A 15,673-nucleotide genomic window follows, 5' to 3' on the forward strand; every position below is an offset into this window, starting at 1 on the left:
ACTAGTTCGGTTTTCAGAGAAGGCAATGGCATCCCACTCCAGTACTCTTGCCTGGAAAATCCCATGGATGGAGGAGCCTGGTAGGCTGCAGTCCATGGGGTCGCTAAGAGTCGGACACAACTGAGCGACTTCACTCTCACTTTTCACTTTCATGCACTGGAGAAGGAAATGGCAACCCACTCCAGTGTTCTTGCCTAGAGAATCCCAAGGACGGGGGAGCCTGGTGGGCTGCCATCTATGGGGTCGCACAGAGTCAGACACGACTGAAGCAACTTAGCAGCAGCAGCAATTTGGTTTTGCTTTTTTTTTATTCTATATTGCTTCATTTTCTTGCATCCAGTATTAAAAGGGAACTTTGGAAACTTTTAATATATCCAAATTAAACTGCTAAAACAAGATTTTTAAATGGCTTTCAGCCATATTTCCAAACTACACAGAAATGTTTTTCATATAAAATTCATCATAAATTAGATGTATCAAAGTCTTTACTCTAAACGAATCTTCAGATTGCTCAAATTTGAAAGAGTGTTTTCTACAGTTCTGTTAGATGGTAAATAATGACCCTGGGCCTTTCACTGATATGCTTAGTAGATATGCTTTGAAGATTTTATCCAAGCCTAGTTTCATTAAATGTATGATTTTTTTTAACAGGTTTGTTCCATTAAAGATGGAATTTTACTATATCTCGTTTTGGTGAAGGTCACTGACTCACAAAACAAATCTTCATTTAAAAAAAATAAGAGGGAAGATAAGATTCAATAGTCAGGTAAAGTGTAAAGGAATTTCCTAGGAAGTCATTATAAAACATTTTTCCTTCTTACAGAGGAAAACATAGAATACAATAATTATCCAAGAAGAATCTCCTATCAGGTTTAAACTATAAAAGTTTAGACCATCAGTTCAAAATGAGCTAAGTCTTCTAGAAAATAATCTATCAGAAATCACAATGACTCTGAACTTCCCTGGCAGTCTAGTGGTTAAGACTTCACCTTCCACTGCAGGGGCTGTGAGTTTGATCACTGATCAGTAAGCTAAGATCCCACATGCCTCATGGTCAAAAAAAAAAGAAAATGCCCAAAACATAAAACAGAAGCAATATTGTAACAAATTCAATAAAGACTTTCAAAATGGTCCATATCAAAAAAATTTAAAAAAAGAAAAGAAACCATTATGGTTCAATCAATAGCTGGTACCAGGCCTCCCCCCAAAGCACCGTGATTACAAAAAGAGGCCCATAAACACATATCTAAATACTAAAACTATCAATCAGGCCAATAGATTATTCATTAAAATATGTTCTATCTCTGTACAATGACTAATATACCTTCAAAATGACCTGGAAAGTCAAATTCACCATCTGGGATTCAGACACTTGATGCTCCCACATTGGGAGAATCTGGCCCCCTTTTCCTGCCACCTCCAGCACACCCCATACTTTGAAGAACCATATATGCATGTGGCCGCTCCAGCCTACATGTCCACAATTTGTCCACATCTAATGCAAATATCCAACCCAAGACGATTCCTTGGATTCAGGGGTACAACTATCTTAAAAAAAAATCAAGAAACAAGACAACTTACATCAGTTTCAAAAGTGTAAGTATTAGAGCAAATGGACTGGGAATTTTAAAATAAACCTAATAAATATGTTAAAGAGACATATGAAAACATATTTTCAGGGAAATGCAAATCAAAACCATAATGGGATATCATCTCACACCTGTTGGAATGGCTATTATCAAAAATAGTAAATAAGAAGTGTTGATGAGGATGCAGAGACAATGGAACTCGTGTGTGCTGCTGGTGGGAATGTAAACAGGTGCAGCCACTGTGGAAACCAGCATGGAAGTTCCTCAAAACTTTAGACACAGAACTACCACATGATCCAAAAATTCTACTTCTGGGAGTTTATTGGAAGAAAATGAAAACACTAACTCAAAAAGATATATGCACCTATATGTTCACTGAACCATTATTTGTAATAGCCAAGACATGGAAGCAATCTAGGAGTCAATCAGTGTATGAGTAGAATAAAGAAAATATAGTGTATATGTATGTATATAAATATATATACAAAGACGTATATATACACATACATACATATACAATGAAATATTAGTCATAAAAAAAGGTAATGCATTTGCAATATGGCTGGACTTTGAGGGCAGTATGCTAAGTGAAATAAGTCAGATGGGTAAAGACAAATATCATATGATCTCACTTTTATGTGTAATCTGTTGATTAAATAAAAAAGAAATCTCCAGTTCAGAGATACAGAGAATAGGCTGTTGGTTGCCAGAAGCAAGGGGTGGAGGGTGGGCAAAATGGGACAGGGGATCAAAGGTACAAACTTTCAGTTATAAAATAAATAAGTCATGGGGATGTAACGTACAGCATGTTAACCACAGTTTAAAACACTGTATTGTATATATGAAAATTTCTAAGAAGTCTTAATAAGTTTTCATCAGAAGGAAAAAATATTTTTGTAACTATGTATGGTGATAGAAGTTAACTAGACCTATTGTGGTGATCATTTTATAATATACAAATATTGAATCATTATGTTGTATACCTGAAACTAATAATAATGTAATAAGAACTACATATCACATAAAGAATGAACCAGACATACTAAGTTTGAAAAATACAGTTAACTGAAAAATAACATAATAAATGGGACAAACAGTAAAACAGCTCTAAACAAAGAACAAATCAAATCAATGAGGAGAAGTGCAGACTGATAAAACTCTTCCAAAAGGAGGCAGAGAAAGTCAAAGAATTGAAGCATATATGAGGAACAATAGGAGACAGAGAAAGTAAATATGGCAACATTCCAAAAAATATATATAAAAACGGAGGCAATGGCAGATCCGTTTATTCTGATCCCCTCTTCCTCTGAGTAAAAGTAGAAGAGATGGGGAAAAAATGTTTTCAATCTCTCTGAATGCTGAGTCACCTAATGTAAAGGAGTTGGATGACCAGAGAGCTGAGGGCAATGGTTGAAACCACTTTTTCCATGCAAGCAATTTTCTGATTCAGAGGAGTGCTCAGAAAGGCTGAATCCCAGAGTAGTAACTCTGAAATTCTTAAGGAGCTGGAAGACACACGTGACACACTGCATCCTGATGAAACTGCCTGCTCCGTCTCCCATCACTCTGGGTTGAAAGCCCAAAGGCTGCACCTAGACCACCAGCGTGCAGAAGCGACACAGGGTCTCACGCAGGCCGGACTGGACACTGAACTCAGCTACCTCCGGACTGCTGAAGTCTCCAGGCGCCTGGCAAAAGCAAACAGAAACCCTCTCTGTAGGAAAACATTATCCTAGGCCTCAAAGTATTTCTGCAAAATATTTTAAAATATAATGTCTGATACATAATAAAAATGTTTAAATTTTGCAATATGTTTCTCACATAATAAACAATAATAAGGCAAAAAGGAGATAAGACAACAAGAAACAGCAAACAGTACAAAAAGAACCATAGGGAATCTAGATATTGGATTAAAAGCCCAGATCTTACCAAAAAACTCTGCTTATTGTATTTAAGGAATGTAAGAATGATGCATTTGGCATCATGGTAATATTGCTGAAGACCAAAAGAAAAAAAGAAAAGGAAAAAAAATCTTAAGAGTTGCAAAGGAAATTGACAGATTACCATCAAAGCAACTAAAATTACATTCACTATCGATTTCTCATCAGAAATAACGGAAGCTACAAAAATACTAGAACAATATTCTTAAAATGTTGAAAGAAAAAATTGTCAACCAAAACTCGTATACCAGTTTAAAATATTCTTCAAGTATGAACATGGAAATTTCAAACAAAAATTAAGACAATGTGTCACAACCTGACTTGCAGAAAGGAAATACCAAAGAGTGTTCTTCAGGGAGAAAGAAAATAATTCCAGATAGAAGCTTGAAAATGTAAGAGAGGGTGAAAAACAACAAAACTAACAAACTAAGAAGTCTGAGAATTCTAAGGCTTACAAAATGTGAATGAAAAGGATCTCCTATTTACTAGTACAGTTTGGAAGAATCATTTGATACTTTCTAAAAATCAGTGCCCTGATGGTCCAGTGGCTGAGACTCCAAGCTCCCAGTGCAGGGGGCCGGGGTTTGATCCCTGGTCAGGAAACTAGATCCCAAATGCCACAGCTAAGGGTTTACATGCTACAACTAAGACCTGGTGTGCTCAAATAAATAAATAAATATTTAAAATAAATAAATATCAATTCAACTTAAAGCTGAATTTTCATACACCCCACAGCTCAGCAATACTATGCCTCAGTTTGGAACCAAGCGAAACATTTGGATAATGTACCATAAAATATGTATAAGAATATTCCAAGCAGTGTTGTTTCTTAGAGCAAATATCTAGAAAACACCACGGTAGTATAGAAATACAACAGAATGTTTTATGCCAGTTAAAATAACTGAACTATAGATAAATGCAACATGAATGAATCTTTAAAATGTATTACTGGGTGAAATAAATAAATAATATAATAGTACATCAGCATGGCACTCTTTTTATAATTGTAAAAATATTTCAAAGTAAATAATACTTTATGTCCATACATGTGAAAACAATGTTTTTTTAAGAAACAAGTAAACGATAACACAAAATTAGGACAGGGTTCACCTTAGTTAAGTATAGGTCAGTGGGAAGGGTTAGAAGAGATAAATGTAAATATTCTCAATGTTCATATTCAAGTTCCTGGGTTAGATGGTGGATTGCTGGTTGTTTGTTATTTCGATGAATGAGGGCAAAAAGAGTATATAGGGAAAAAAAATTTAGGAGCTATAGCAGTGCTCCAGGCAAAAGATGATACCAGAGGTCTGGGATGTAGTAATGGGGATGGGGAGATCATAGTTCAGTTCAGTCACTCAGCCGTGTCCATCTCTTTGCAACCCCATGAACCACAGCACACCAGGACTCCCTGTCTATCACCAACTCCCGGAGTCTACCCAAACCCATGTCCATTGAGTCAGTAATGCCATCCAACCATCTCATCCTCTGTCGTCCCCTTCTCCTCATGCCCTCAATCTTTCCCAGTATCAGGGGCTTTTCTAATGAATCAGTTCTTTACATCAGGTGGCTAAAGTATTGAAGTTTCAGCTTCAACATCAGTCCTTCCAATGAACACCCAGGACTGATCTCCTTTAGGATGGACTGGTTGGATCTCCTTGCAGTCCAAGGGACTCTCAAGAGTCTTCTCCAACACTACAGTTCAAAAGCATCAATTCTTCTGTGCTCAGCTTTCTTTATAGTCCAACTCTCACATCCATACATGACTACTGGAAAAACCATAGCCTTGACTCAGTTCAGTTCAGTTCAGTCGCTCAGTCGTGTCTGACTCTTTGCAACCCCATGAATCGCAGCACGCCAGGCCTCCCTGTCCATCACCATCTCCCGGAGTTCACTTAGACTCACGTCCATCGAGTCGGTGATGCCATCCAGCCATCTCATCCTGGGTCGTCCCCTTCTCCTCCTGCCCTCAATCTCTCCCAGCATCAGAGTCTTTTCCAATGAGTCAACTCTTTGCATGAGGTGGTCAAAGTACTAGAGCTTCAGCTTTAGCATTATTTCTTCCAAAGAAATCCCAGGGCTAATCTCCTTCAGAATAGACTGGTTGGATCTCCTTGCAGTCCAAGGGACCCTCAGGAGTCTTCTCCAACACCACAGTTCAAAAGCATCAATTCTTCGGCGCTCAGCCTTCTTCACAGTCCAACTCTCACATCCATACATGACCACAGGAAAAACCATAGCCTTGACTAAACGGACCTTAGTCAGCAAAGTAATGTCTCTGCTTTTGAATATACTATCTAGGTTGGTCATAACTTTTCTTCCAAGGAGTAAGCGTCTTTTAATTTCATGGCTGCAGTCACCATCTGCAGTGATTTTGGAGCCCCCCAAAATAAAAGTCTGACACTGTTTCTACTGTTTCCCCATCTATTTCCCATGAAGTGATGGGACCGGATGCCATGATCTTCGTTTTCTGAATGTTGAGCTTTAAGCCAACTTTTTCATTCTCCTCTTTCACTTTCATCAAGAGGCTTTTGAGTTCCTCTTCACTTTCTGCCATAAGGGTGGTGTCATCTGCATATCTGAGGTTACTGATGTTTCTCCCGGCAATCTGGATTCCAGCTTGTGTTTCTTCCAGTCCAGTGTTTCTCATGATGTACTCTGCATAGAAGTTGCAGGTTAGGTGGTCTGGTATTCCCATCTCTTTCAGAATTTTCCACAGTTTATTGTGATCCACACAGTCAAAGGCTTTGGCATAGTCAATAAAGCAGAAGTAGATGTTTTTCTGGAACTCTCTTGCTTTTTCGATGATTCAGCAAATGTTGGCAATTTGATCTCTGGTTCCTCTGCCTTTTCTAAAACCAGCTTGAACATCTGGAAGTTCATGGTTCATGAACTGCTGAAGCCTGGCTTGGAGAATTTTGAGCATTACTTTACTAGCATGTGAAATGAGTGCAACTGTGCAGTAGTTTGAGCATTCTTTGGCATTGCCTTTCTTTGGGATTGGAATGAAAACTGACCTTTTCTAGTCCTGTGGCCACTGCTGAGTTTTCCAGATTTGCTGACATATTGAGTGCAGCACTTTCACAGCATCATCTTTTAGGGTCTGAAATACCATCACCTCCACTAGCTTTGCTCATAGTGATGCTTTCTAAGGCCCACTTGACTTCACATTCCAGGATGTCTGGTTCTAGGTGAGTGTGAGTAATCACACCATTGTGATTATCTGGGTCATGAAGATCTTTTTTGTACACCTCTTCTTAATATCTTCTGCTTCTGTTAGGTCCATACCATTTCTGTCCTTTACAGAGCCCATCTTTGCATGAAATATTCCCTTGGTATCTCTAATTTTCTTGAAGAGATCTCTAGTCTTTCCCAATCTGTTGTTTTCCTCTATTTCTTTGCATTGATCGCTGAGTAAGGCTTTCTTATCTCTCCTTGCTATTCTTTAGAACTCTGCATTCAAATGGGTATATCATTCCTGTTCTCCTTTGCTTTTCGCATCTCTTCTTTTCACAGCTATTTGTAAGGCCTCATCAGACAGCCATTTTGCTTTTTTGCCCTTCTTTTTCTTGGGGATAGTGTTGATACCTATCTCCTATACAATGTCATGAACCTCCATCCATAGTTCACCAGGCACTCTATCAGATCTAGCCCCTTAATCTATTTCTCACTTCTACTGTATAGTCATAAGGGATTTGATTTATGTAATACCTGAATGGTCTAGTGGTTTTCCCTACTTTCTTCAATTTAGGTCTGAATTTGGCAATAAGGAGCTCATGATCTGAGCCACAGTCAGCTCCCGATCTTGTTTTTTCTGACTGTATAAAGCTTCTAAATCTTTGGCTGCAAAGAATATAATCAATCTGACTTCAGTGTTGACCATCTGGTGACGTCCATGTGTAGAGTCTTCTCTTGTGTCACTGGAAGAGGGTGTTTGCTATGACCAGTGCATTCTCTTGGCAAAACTCTATTAGCCTTTGCCCTGCTTCATTCCGTATCCCAAAGCCAAATGGAACCCCACTCCAATACTCTTGCCTGGCAAATCCCATGGACGGAGGAGCCTGGTGGGCTGCCGTCCATGGGGTCGCTTAGAGCCGGACGCGACTGAGCGACTTCACTTTCACATTTCACTTTCATGCACTGGAGAAAGAAATGGCAACCCACTCCACTGTTCTTGCCTGAATCCCAGGGGCAGCGGAGCGGTGGGCTGCTGTCTATGGGGTCACACAGAGTCGGACACGACTAAGCGACTCAGCAGTAGCAGCAGCAGCCAGGTGTTTCTTGATTTCGTACTTTTGCATTCCAGTCCCCTACAATGAAAATGACATCTTTTTTGGTTGTTAGTTCTAAAAGGTCTTGTAGGTCTTCATAAAACCATTCAACTTCAGCTTCTACTGTGTTACTGGAGTTCATAGACCTGAAGGCTATTCAAGAGGCAGAAATGAAAGAACTTGGTAACTGACTGAATGCTGGGGTTGACGGAGAAGGAAGAGTTATAATGACTCTCAGTTTCAGATTAAGGACTGGATGGAGAGTAGGACTACTTAACAAAAACGGGAACAAGTTTCCAATGCACTGCAAGGAATTTAGTAATGAACACTGTAGTCAGCACCTTTATATCCAGCTGAATCGTCCCCACGATGAGGCAACATGGGTTGAGGGTGAGAATTTAACTGCCCTCGGTCCTAAAGGCATAAATTCTTTGTTTCAGCTAAAAACAACAAAACTAAATTAAACACCTAACACTTACACATACGTGGCCCAAATGCACATTTCTGGAGGGAGACTCCGGTACTTCTGCTTTGTGTTGAAAGATAACTGGCTCTCTCTGCCCACCTAGGCTTGACCGGAAACATTTAGTAGCTGCTAGCAGGCATTTTCTGAAGCAGAAGGATAAATGTGATAGAAGAGGCGGGCAAAGCCAAGACCACTATAAAGAAATGCAGCCAGGGCCCTGGGGCAACCGCAATCCGGGGCTGGACTGCCTCTGGCTCCGCTGTTACGCGAGCCTGTGCGCCGGTCACCAGAAAAGCCCATCTGAGTAAGCTTCCTACTGCTTACAGCTGAAGACATGGAACTGCTACAGGGGCTGGAAACAGAAAGAAGGTCAATAAATCACAAACTCTCTCAATTGGCTCAACTGAAGAAGGGTGAGGAAGGCTTCCTATCCCCCATGCTGGGAATTTAGATATCCTTGTTATCAAGGGAAAAAAAAATGTTGGTTAAAGCACCACCCTCTTGCACCTTTGGACCAGACCATGTAACTACAGTGCTATAACTGTGGTCCCAAGGACCTGACAGAGGAAAAACTGAGGCTCACAGAATGTTTTGGCTAGCTCCTCACAGCTTCAAGTCCTACACACAGAAGTTTATAATATTCTTCTTTGCATTCTACAATGTTTTTAACTGTCAAATGTGAAGTATTTTAAATTCTAAGTTTCAAAAAAATTAATTCCTAAGAAAGTATACACTTAAGGGAGAAAGTTTTAGATCCTGTTTGCTCCATATGGTTGTTTCAAGGTCTCACAATCTATTATAATAATCAGAAATAACCTGACCAAAACTTTCACTATGAGTTTGGAGGTGAGGGAATTTAATAACTAAGTAATTGGTACATGCAAATTTTAACACTGAGCAATTATGCAACAAAAAAAGTCTGAAAAGATCAATTAAAATAACATGAATTCTACATATCAAAGGAACTCCCCAGCCTAAGTAACACAGTGGCCATTCTATAAAGAGACTACTCCTTTTTGAACTATTTAACAATAAAATGGGATTCCCTAATAGCTCAGTTGGTAAAGAATCTGCCTGCAATGCAGGAGACCCCGGTTTGATTCCTGGGTTGGGAAGATCCACTGGAGACGGGATAGGCTACCCACTCCAGTATTTGGGGCCTCCCCTGTGGCTCAGCTGATAAACAATCCACCTGCAATGCAGGAGACCTGGGTTTGATCCCTGGGTTGGGAAGATCCCCTGGGGAAGGGGAAGGCTACCCACTCCAGTATTCTGGTCTGGAGAATTTCATGAACTGTATAGTCCATGGGGTCGCAAAGAAATCGGACACAACTGAGTGACTTTCACTCACAATAACAAAGTGTCTTGATTTTCAAAAATAAAATTTTGACAGCCAGATTTTTTCTTTTTGTTTTGGTACAAGAAAGCCAATTGCAAGTTTCCAGAGTGCTAACTCAGTAAGCTCATATCATATAAAGATTTCAAGATTAGTCAAGATTTGATGATTTACTCTGATCCCCAAGCCCATGCATCAAACATGAGAATTACCAAAGTCAGCACTATTATTCCTCACTCTTCGTAACTCGCTCCTCTCCTTTCATTTTTCCTAGCTCTCTTCGGCGTGCCCTCTACTGATCTGTCTTCGTCTGAGTCCCGTCAGTAGTTTTCCTTTGTCTCTTGCTGTGTGTACCCAGCTTTCTCCTACCGTGTCCCAGGACACCTCTGTGCCTTCTGCCTTCCCTTTGGTCCTCCCATTCTCCCTCTGCTATCTCTTCACTCTCCCTTCTCCTCTAATCTTTAGCCATAGTAGTTAACTTATTTGATATGATTATGGAATCAAAGTTTATACTCTCCGCTTTGTCATTTTTAAGTTGTCAGATGGTTTTTATTCCAATACTTTGGCCACCTGAGGCGAAGAGCTGACTCATTTGAAAAGACCCTGATGCTGGGAAAAATTGAGGGCAGGAGGCAAAGGGGACGACAGAGGATGAGATGGTTGGATGGCATCATCGACCCAATGGACATGAGTTTGAGTAAACTCCAGCAGTTGGTGATGGACAGGGAGGCCTGGCGTGCTGCAGTTCATGGGATCACAAAGAGTTGGACATGACTGAGCGACTGAACTGACTGACTGACTGATGGTTTTTATTTCTGACTTTAAAAATACTGTTTCTTACATTGTGTTGCATGGCCCTGAACTGACACACTCAGCAAGTCAGTGTCATGATAAGGTTCTGTTTTACTCACCACAGAACAACAGTTTTTACTAAGGTTTTTGAATCAGAAGAAGCATTCCTTGGACAGTATAAAACTAAGCTACTGAATTCATTCATCTAAACTGCTTTAAGAAAATGGCACTAGAATTCTGGGACTCATATTGTAAGAATTCAAATTTCTTTTTAAAAAATTGTTATTAAATGGATGGAATATATAATGTGATAACATCTTTTAAAATGTTGTGAATTTAGTGACTGCCTCTGTGCGACCTGGCCTTGACATCTGAATGGCTTTACCATTAATTCACATTCTTCAATATTATAAAGTGTAACTAACAGCATTCTACAAATACCTGAACTTGCTTTTCTACAGAGAGAAAAATGAAGGAGAGAGAATGAACCCATCCAAACCAGACAGCTGACACTATAGCAGGAATCAGCAACTAAATCCTTAGTTAACAGAAAATAACCTCAGTGCTTCCATCATTTATGATTTTTTTTTTATTCTTTAGCATACAAACTTCATTCTCCATAAATACCAATATAACAACTCATTTCTGTTTTACTTCGGAGTATCTTTAGTTTTCTTCTATTGTTTGAAGGTTTAGAACACAATGTTCTACATTGAAAAAAATTAAAATAGAATTCTAAACATAAATAAAGAGAATGCAAGATCCTACAGGCCAAAGGGCAATTGTTATTTCATCATAAAGGAAAGTTAGCTTAGATGTCAGATAAAAAGCCTCAAAATCAAATGTACAACTTGGCTATATTTCACTGGATACAGAACATCAATATTAAGGTATCTATGCTTTTACCAAACAACGTGTCTCAAGTGTTCTGACTATCCCTAATGTTACAAAGGTTACTATATGACATGCCGCAGGACAGTAAGTCATTCTGGCATTGAATCAGTCTTTAGAAGGGACTTATACTAATTCATTTCCCTATTAACTGTGACTCTGAGTTGACAAGCCCTGGCAAGGCAGTGTGAAAGAAGGATGATTAGGAGAGAAATATTCTTAAGATGGAGTAAGCAGGGAAGGTACTAGCCTGTCATATGCAGCAATCATGAAGTTGAGAAGGAGGCTGATGGACTGCTCCACACTGATTTGGTGAGTGGAAGGAAGGCGCTTGTTCAGCTGGTAGTAGATGGATGAGATGACGGTCTCGAGGCGGGACACACTGATCTCAGTGCTATGGTCCAGTGTATTAAGGCCATTGTCTCGGAAGGCTTCGATCATGTTCCAGATATCAACAAGATGGACTAGGACACAAAGAAGAGAACTTGTCAACAGCTCAACAGCTTTAATTTATCAGAAAGCTATAAGAACTGTACATTTATTTTCATTTAATAGAATAGTGAAGGGTAGGCCTTCCCTGGTGGCTCAGTGCCAATGCCGGAGACACGGGTTGGATCCTTGGTCCTGGAGGATCCCACATGCTGTGGAGCAACTAAACCAGTGCACCACAGCTACTGAGTGTGTACTCTAGAGCCCAGGAGTCCCAACAACTGAACCCGCATGCTACAGTTACTGAAGCCCACACACCCAGGGCCCATGCTCCGCAACAAGAGAAGCCACGGCAAGGCGAGGCCCTCGCACTGCAACTAGGGAGCAGCCCCTCCTCTCTGCAGCTAGAGAAAGCCCATGCAGCAATGAGGACCCAGCACTGCCACAAATAAATGATTGTTTAAAAAGAACAGTGAAGAGTGGCAGAATACGTCACCCCAAAATATGTCACTTTGGCCTATGGATTAGTTTGAGCTAAAGACACTTGAAAAACGGCAGATGCCAAAAAGGAGTCTCTGACTTCCCCCTTTCTCCCCCAAAGCAGGAATAAAAAGTCCCATGTGAACAACGCCCTCCCTATTTTAGAAGGAAAGAAACATCCTCATCACCAGAGACAGTGAATTGAGTGTGAGAGAAATCTGTACCGACTTCATCAAAACAACTCTTGTCTTCAGTCTCTTGATATTTTATTTTTCCACAACTGCTACTCTTTGTTCAACTCAGTATATAAGCACTTGGTCCTACTCACTTCTTTTTTGCCTCCCCTTTGCTGCTTCAAAAATACACAATGCAAAAGGTAACAGAACCTCAAAAAGACAAAATCACAAGCTTTGTGGAAGATAGTAACATACTCCTCTTAGCAGGTGACAGAATAAACATATAAAAAGATAAGTACAGTCATAGACAAAGTTTACAACCAATAAAGTAGGCATAGTTGACACCATATAAAGTCCTGCCCCAATGATCAGAAAACATGCTTTACTTTCAAGAATAAAATGAATATGCATAAAAACTGACCTTAAAAAAATATTGACCTTACCCTGAGTCATAAAGCTAATCTCAATAAATGTTAAAGGATTAAAGTCATATAAACACTGTCCTCTGGTTAAAACGAAATTAAGTCAGATATCATTATCAAAGGAAAACTTTTAAAATAAACCTTATCTTTAGAAATGAAGAAACATACTACTAGGAACTTCCTTAATCTGATTAAGGATATCTATAAAAAACTGCAGCTAACATATTAGTTCAGTTCAGTTCAGTTCAGTCGCTCAGTCATGTCCGACTCTTTGCGACCCCATGAATCGCAGCACGCCAGGCCTCCCTGTTCATCACCATCTCCCAGAGTTCACTCAGACTCATGTCCATCGAGTCCGTGATGCCATCCAGCCATCTCACCCTCGGTCGTCCCCTTCTCCTCCTGCCCACAATCCCTCCCAGCATAAGAGTCTTTTCCAATGAGTCAATTCTTCGCATGAGGTGGCCAAAGTACTGGAGTTTCAGCTTTAGCATCATTCCTTCCAAAGAAATCCCAGGGTTGATCTCCTTCAGAATAGACTGGTTGGATCTCCTTGCAGTCCAAGGGACGCTCAAGAGTCTTCTCCAACACCACACTTCAAAAGCATCAGTTCTTCAGTGCTCAGCCTTCTTCACAGTTCAACTCTCACATCCATACATGAACACAGGAAAAACCATAGCCTTGACTAGACAGACTTTAGTCAGCAAAGTAATGTCTCTGATTTTGAATATACTATCTAGGTTGGTCATAACTTTTCTTCCAAGGAGTAAGCGTCTTTTAATTTCATGGCTGCAGTCATCATCTGCAGTGATTTTGGAGCCCAAAAAAATAGTCTGATATCGTTTCCACTGTTTCCCCATCTATTTCCCATGAAGTGTTGGGACCGGATGCCATGATCTTAGTTTTCTGAATGTTGAGTTTAGGCCAACTTTTTCACTCTCCTCTTTCACTTTCATCAGGAGGCTTTTTAGTTCCTCTTCACTTTCTGCCATAAGGGTGGTGTCATCTGCATATCTGAGGTTATTGATATTTCTCCCGGCAATCTTGATTCCAGCTTGTGTTTCTTCCAGTCCAGCATTTCTCATGATGTACTCTGCATAGAAGTTAAATAAGCAGGGTGACAATATACAGCCTTGACGTGCTCCTTTTCCTATTTGGAACCAGTCTGTTGTTCCATGTCCAGTTCTAACTGTTGCTTCCTGACCTGCACACAGATTTCTCAAGAGGCAGGTCAGGAGGTCTGGTATTCCTATCTCTTTCAGAATTTTCCACAGTTTATTATGATCCACACAGTCAAAGGCTTTGGCATAGTCAATAAAGCAGAAATAGATGTTTTTCTGGAACTTTCTTGCTTTTTCCATGATCCAGTGGATGTTGGCAATTTGATCTCTGGTTCCTCTGCCTTTTCTAAAACCAGCTTGAACGTCAGGGAGTTCACGGTTCACATATTGCTGAAGTCTGGCTTGGAGAATTTTGAGCATTACTTTACTAGCATGTGAGATGAGTGCAATTGTGCGGTAGTTTGAGCATTCTTTGGCATTGCCTTTCTTTGGAATTGGAATGAAAACTGACTTTTCCAGTCCTGTGGCCACTGCTGAGTTTTCCAAATTTGCTGGCATATTGAGTGCAGCACTTTCACAGCATCATCTTTCAGGATTTGAAACAGCTCAATTGGAATTCCATCACCTCCACTAGCTTTGTTCGTAGTGATGCTTTCTAAGGCCCACTTGACTTCACATTCCAAGAAGTCTGGTTCTAGATTAGTGATCACATCATCATGACTATCTGGGTCGTGAAGATCTTTTTTGTACAGTTCTTCCGTGTATTCTTGCCACCTCTTCTTAATAACTTCTGCTTCTGTTAGGACCATACCATTTCTGTCCTTTATCGAGCCCATCTTTGCATGAAATGTTCCCTTGGTACCTCTAATTTTCTGGAAGAGATCTCTAGTCTTTCCCAATCTGTTGTTTTCCTCTATTTCTTTGCACTGATTGCTGAAGAAGGCTTTCTTATCTCTTCTTGCTATTCTTTGGAACTCTGCATTCTGATGCTTATATCTTTCCTTTTCTCCTTTGCTTTTTGCCTCTCTTCTTTTCATAGCCATTTGCAAGGCCTCCCCAGACAGCCATTTTGCTTTTTACTTAACAGTAAAATGTTGAAAGCCATTTCTCTAATACTGAGAATAAGATAAAAACGCCCACTATCCTCCTTCCTATTGTATTTCAGATCCTAAACCATACAAATATGCAGTAATTATCAGTACAAACATTGGAAATAAAGAAATGTAACTCATTCAAATGACAAAATTATATACATCAAAAATCATAAAGACTCTATACATTTATCACTAAAATTAATATGTGAGTCTAGAATGACTGCTAGATACAAATCAAGATATGAAAGTCACTGCATTTCCACATACCAGTTACAGGTAATGAAATTTTTAAAACGTGTAATAGTATTACACATCATCAAGAATTTAGGAATAAGTCCAATAAAGGATGTATAGCATCTCTACCAACATACCTATAAATATAACTAGCAGAAAATGAAAATCTAAATAAATGGAGGGATCTACCATGTTTATAGAATAAAATCTCAACACTGGAAATACAGCAATTCTCCCCAACTTGATCTACAGATTCAATGCAACCCCAAGAAAATCCCAAATGCTATATATTAAAAGGATGAATTTTACTATATGTAAATTAATTTTTAATTTTATAATTAAAATTATGTTTTTAGTATAAATTAACAGATTCTAAAATTTGTGTGAAAATAAATGTAAAAAGGAAAATGTCTCTATAGAACAAAGTAGGGAGACTTGTTCTACCCGATATTCAGAACATGTTATAAAGCTATAACGGTAATGACTCGTACAAGG

General features: G+C 39.5%; 1 protein-coding gene across 12 annotated transcripts in view; it reads right to left on the bottom strand.

The window, feature by feature from the left end:
• The window catches only part of DTNB (dystrobrevin beta), a 241,145-nt gene that overhangs the window by 190,053 nt on the left and 35,419 nt on the right, over positions 1 to 15,673 (bottom strand). For all 12 annotated transcript variants that reach the window (XM_069582811.1, XM_069582806.1, XM_069582810.1 and 9 more), the window contains exon 4: positions 11,533 to 11,746. In XM_069582811.1, coding sequence (XP_069438912.1) covers positions 11,533 to 11,746 — 214 coding nt within the window. The remainder of the gene's footprint in view (positions 1 to 11,532; positions 11,747 to 15,673) is intronic.

This window comes from Ovis canadensis, chromosome 3, assembly GCF_042477335.2.
Source record: "Ovis canadensis isolate MfBH-ARS-UI-01 breed Bighorn chromosome 3, ARS-UI_OviCan_v2, whole genome shotgun sequence".
NCBI lineage: Eukaryota > Metazoa > Chordata > Mammalia > Artiodactyla > Bovidae > Ovis > Ovis canadensis.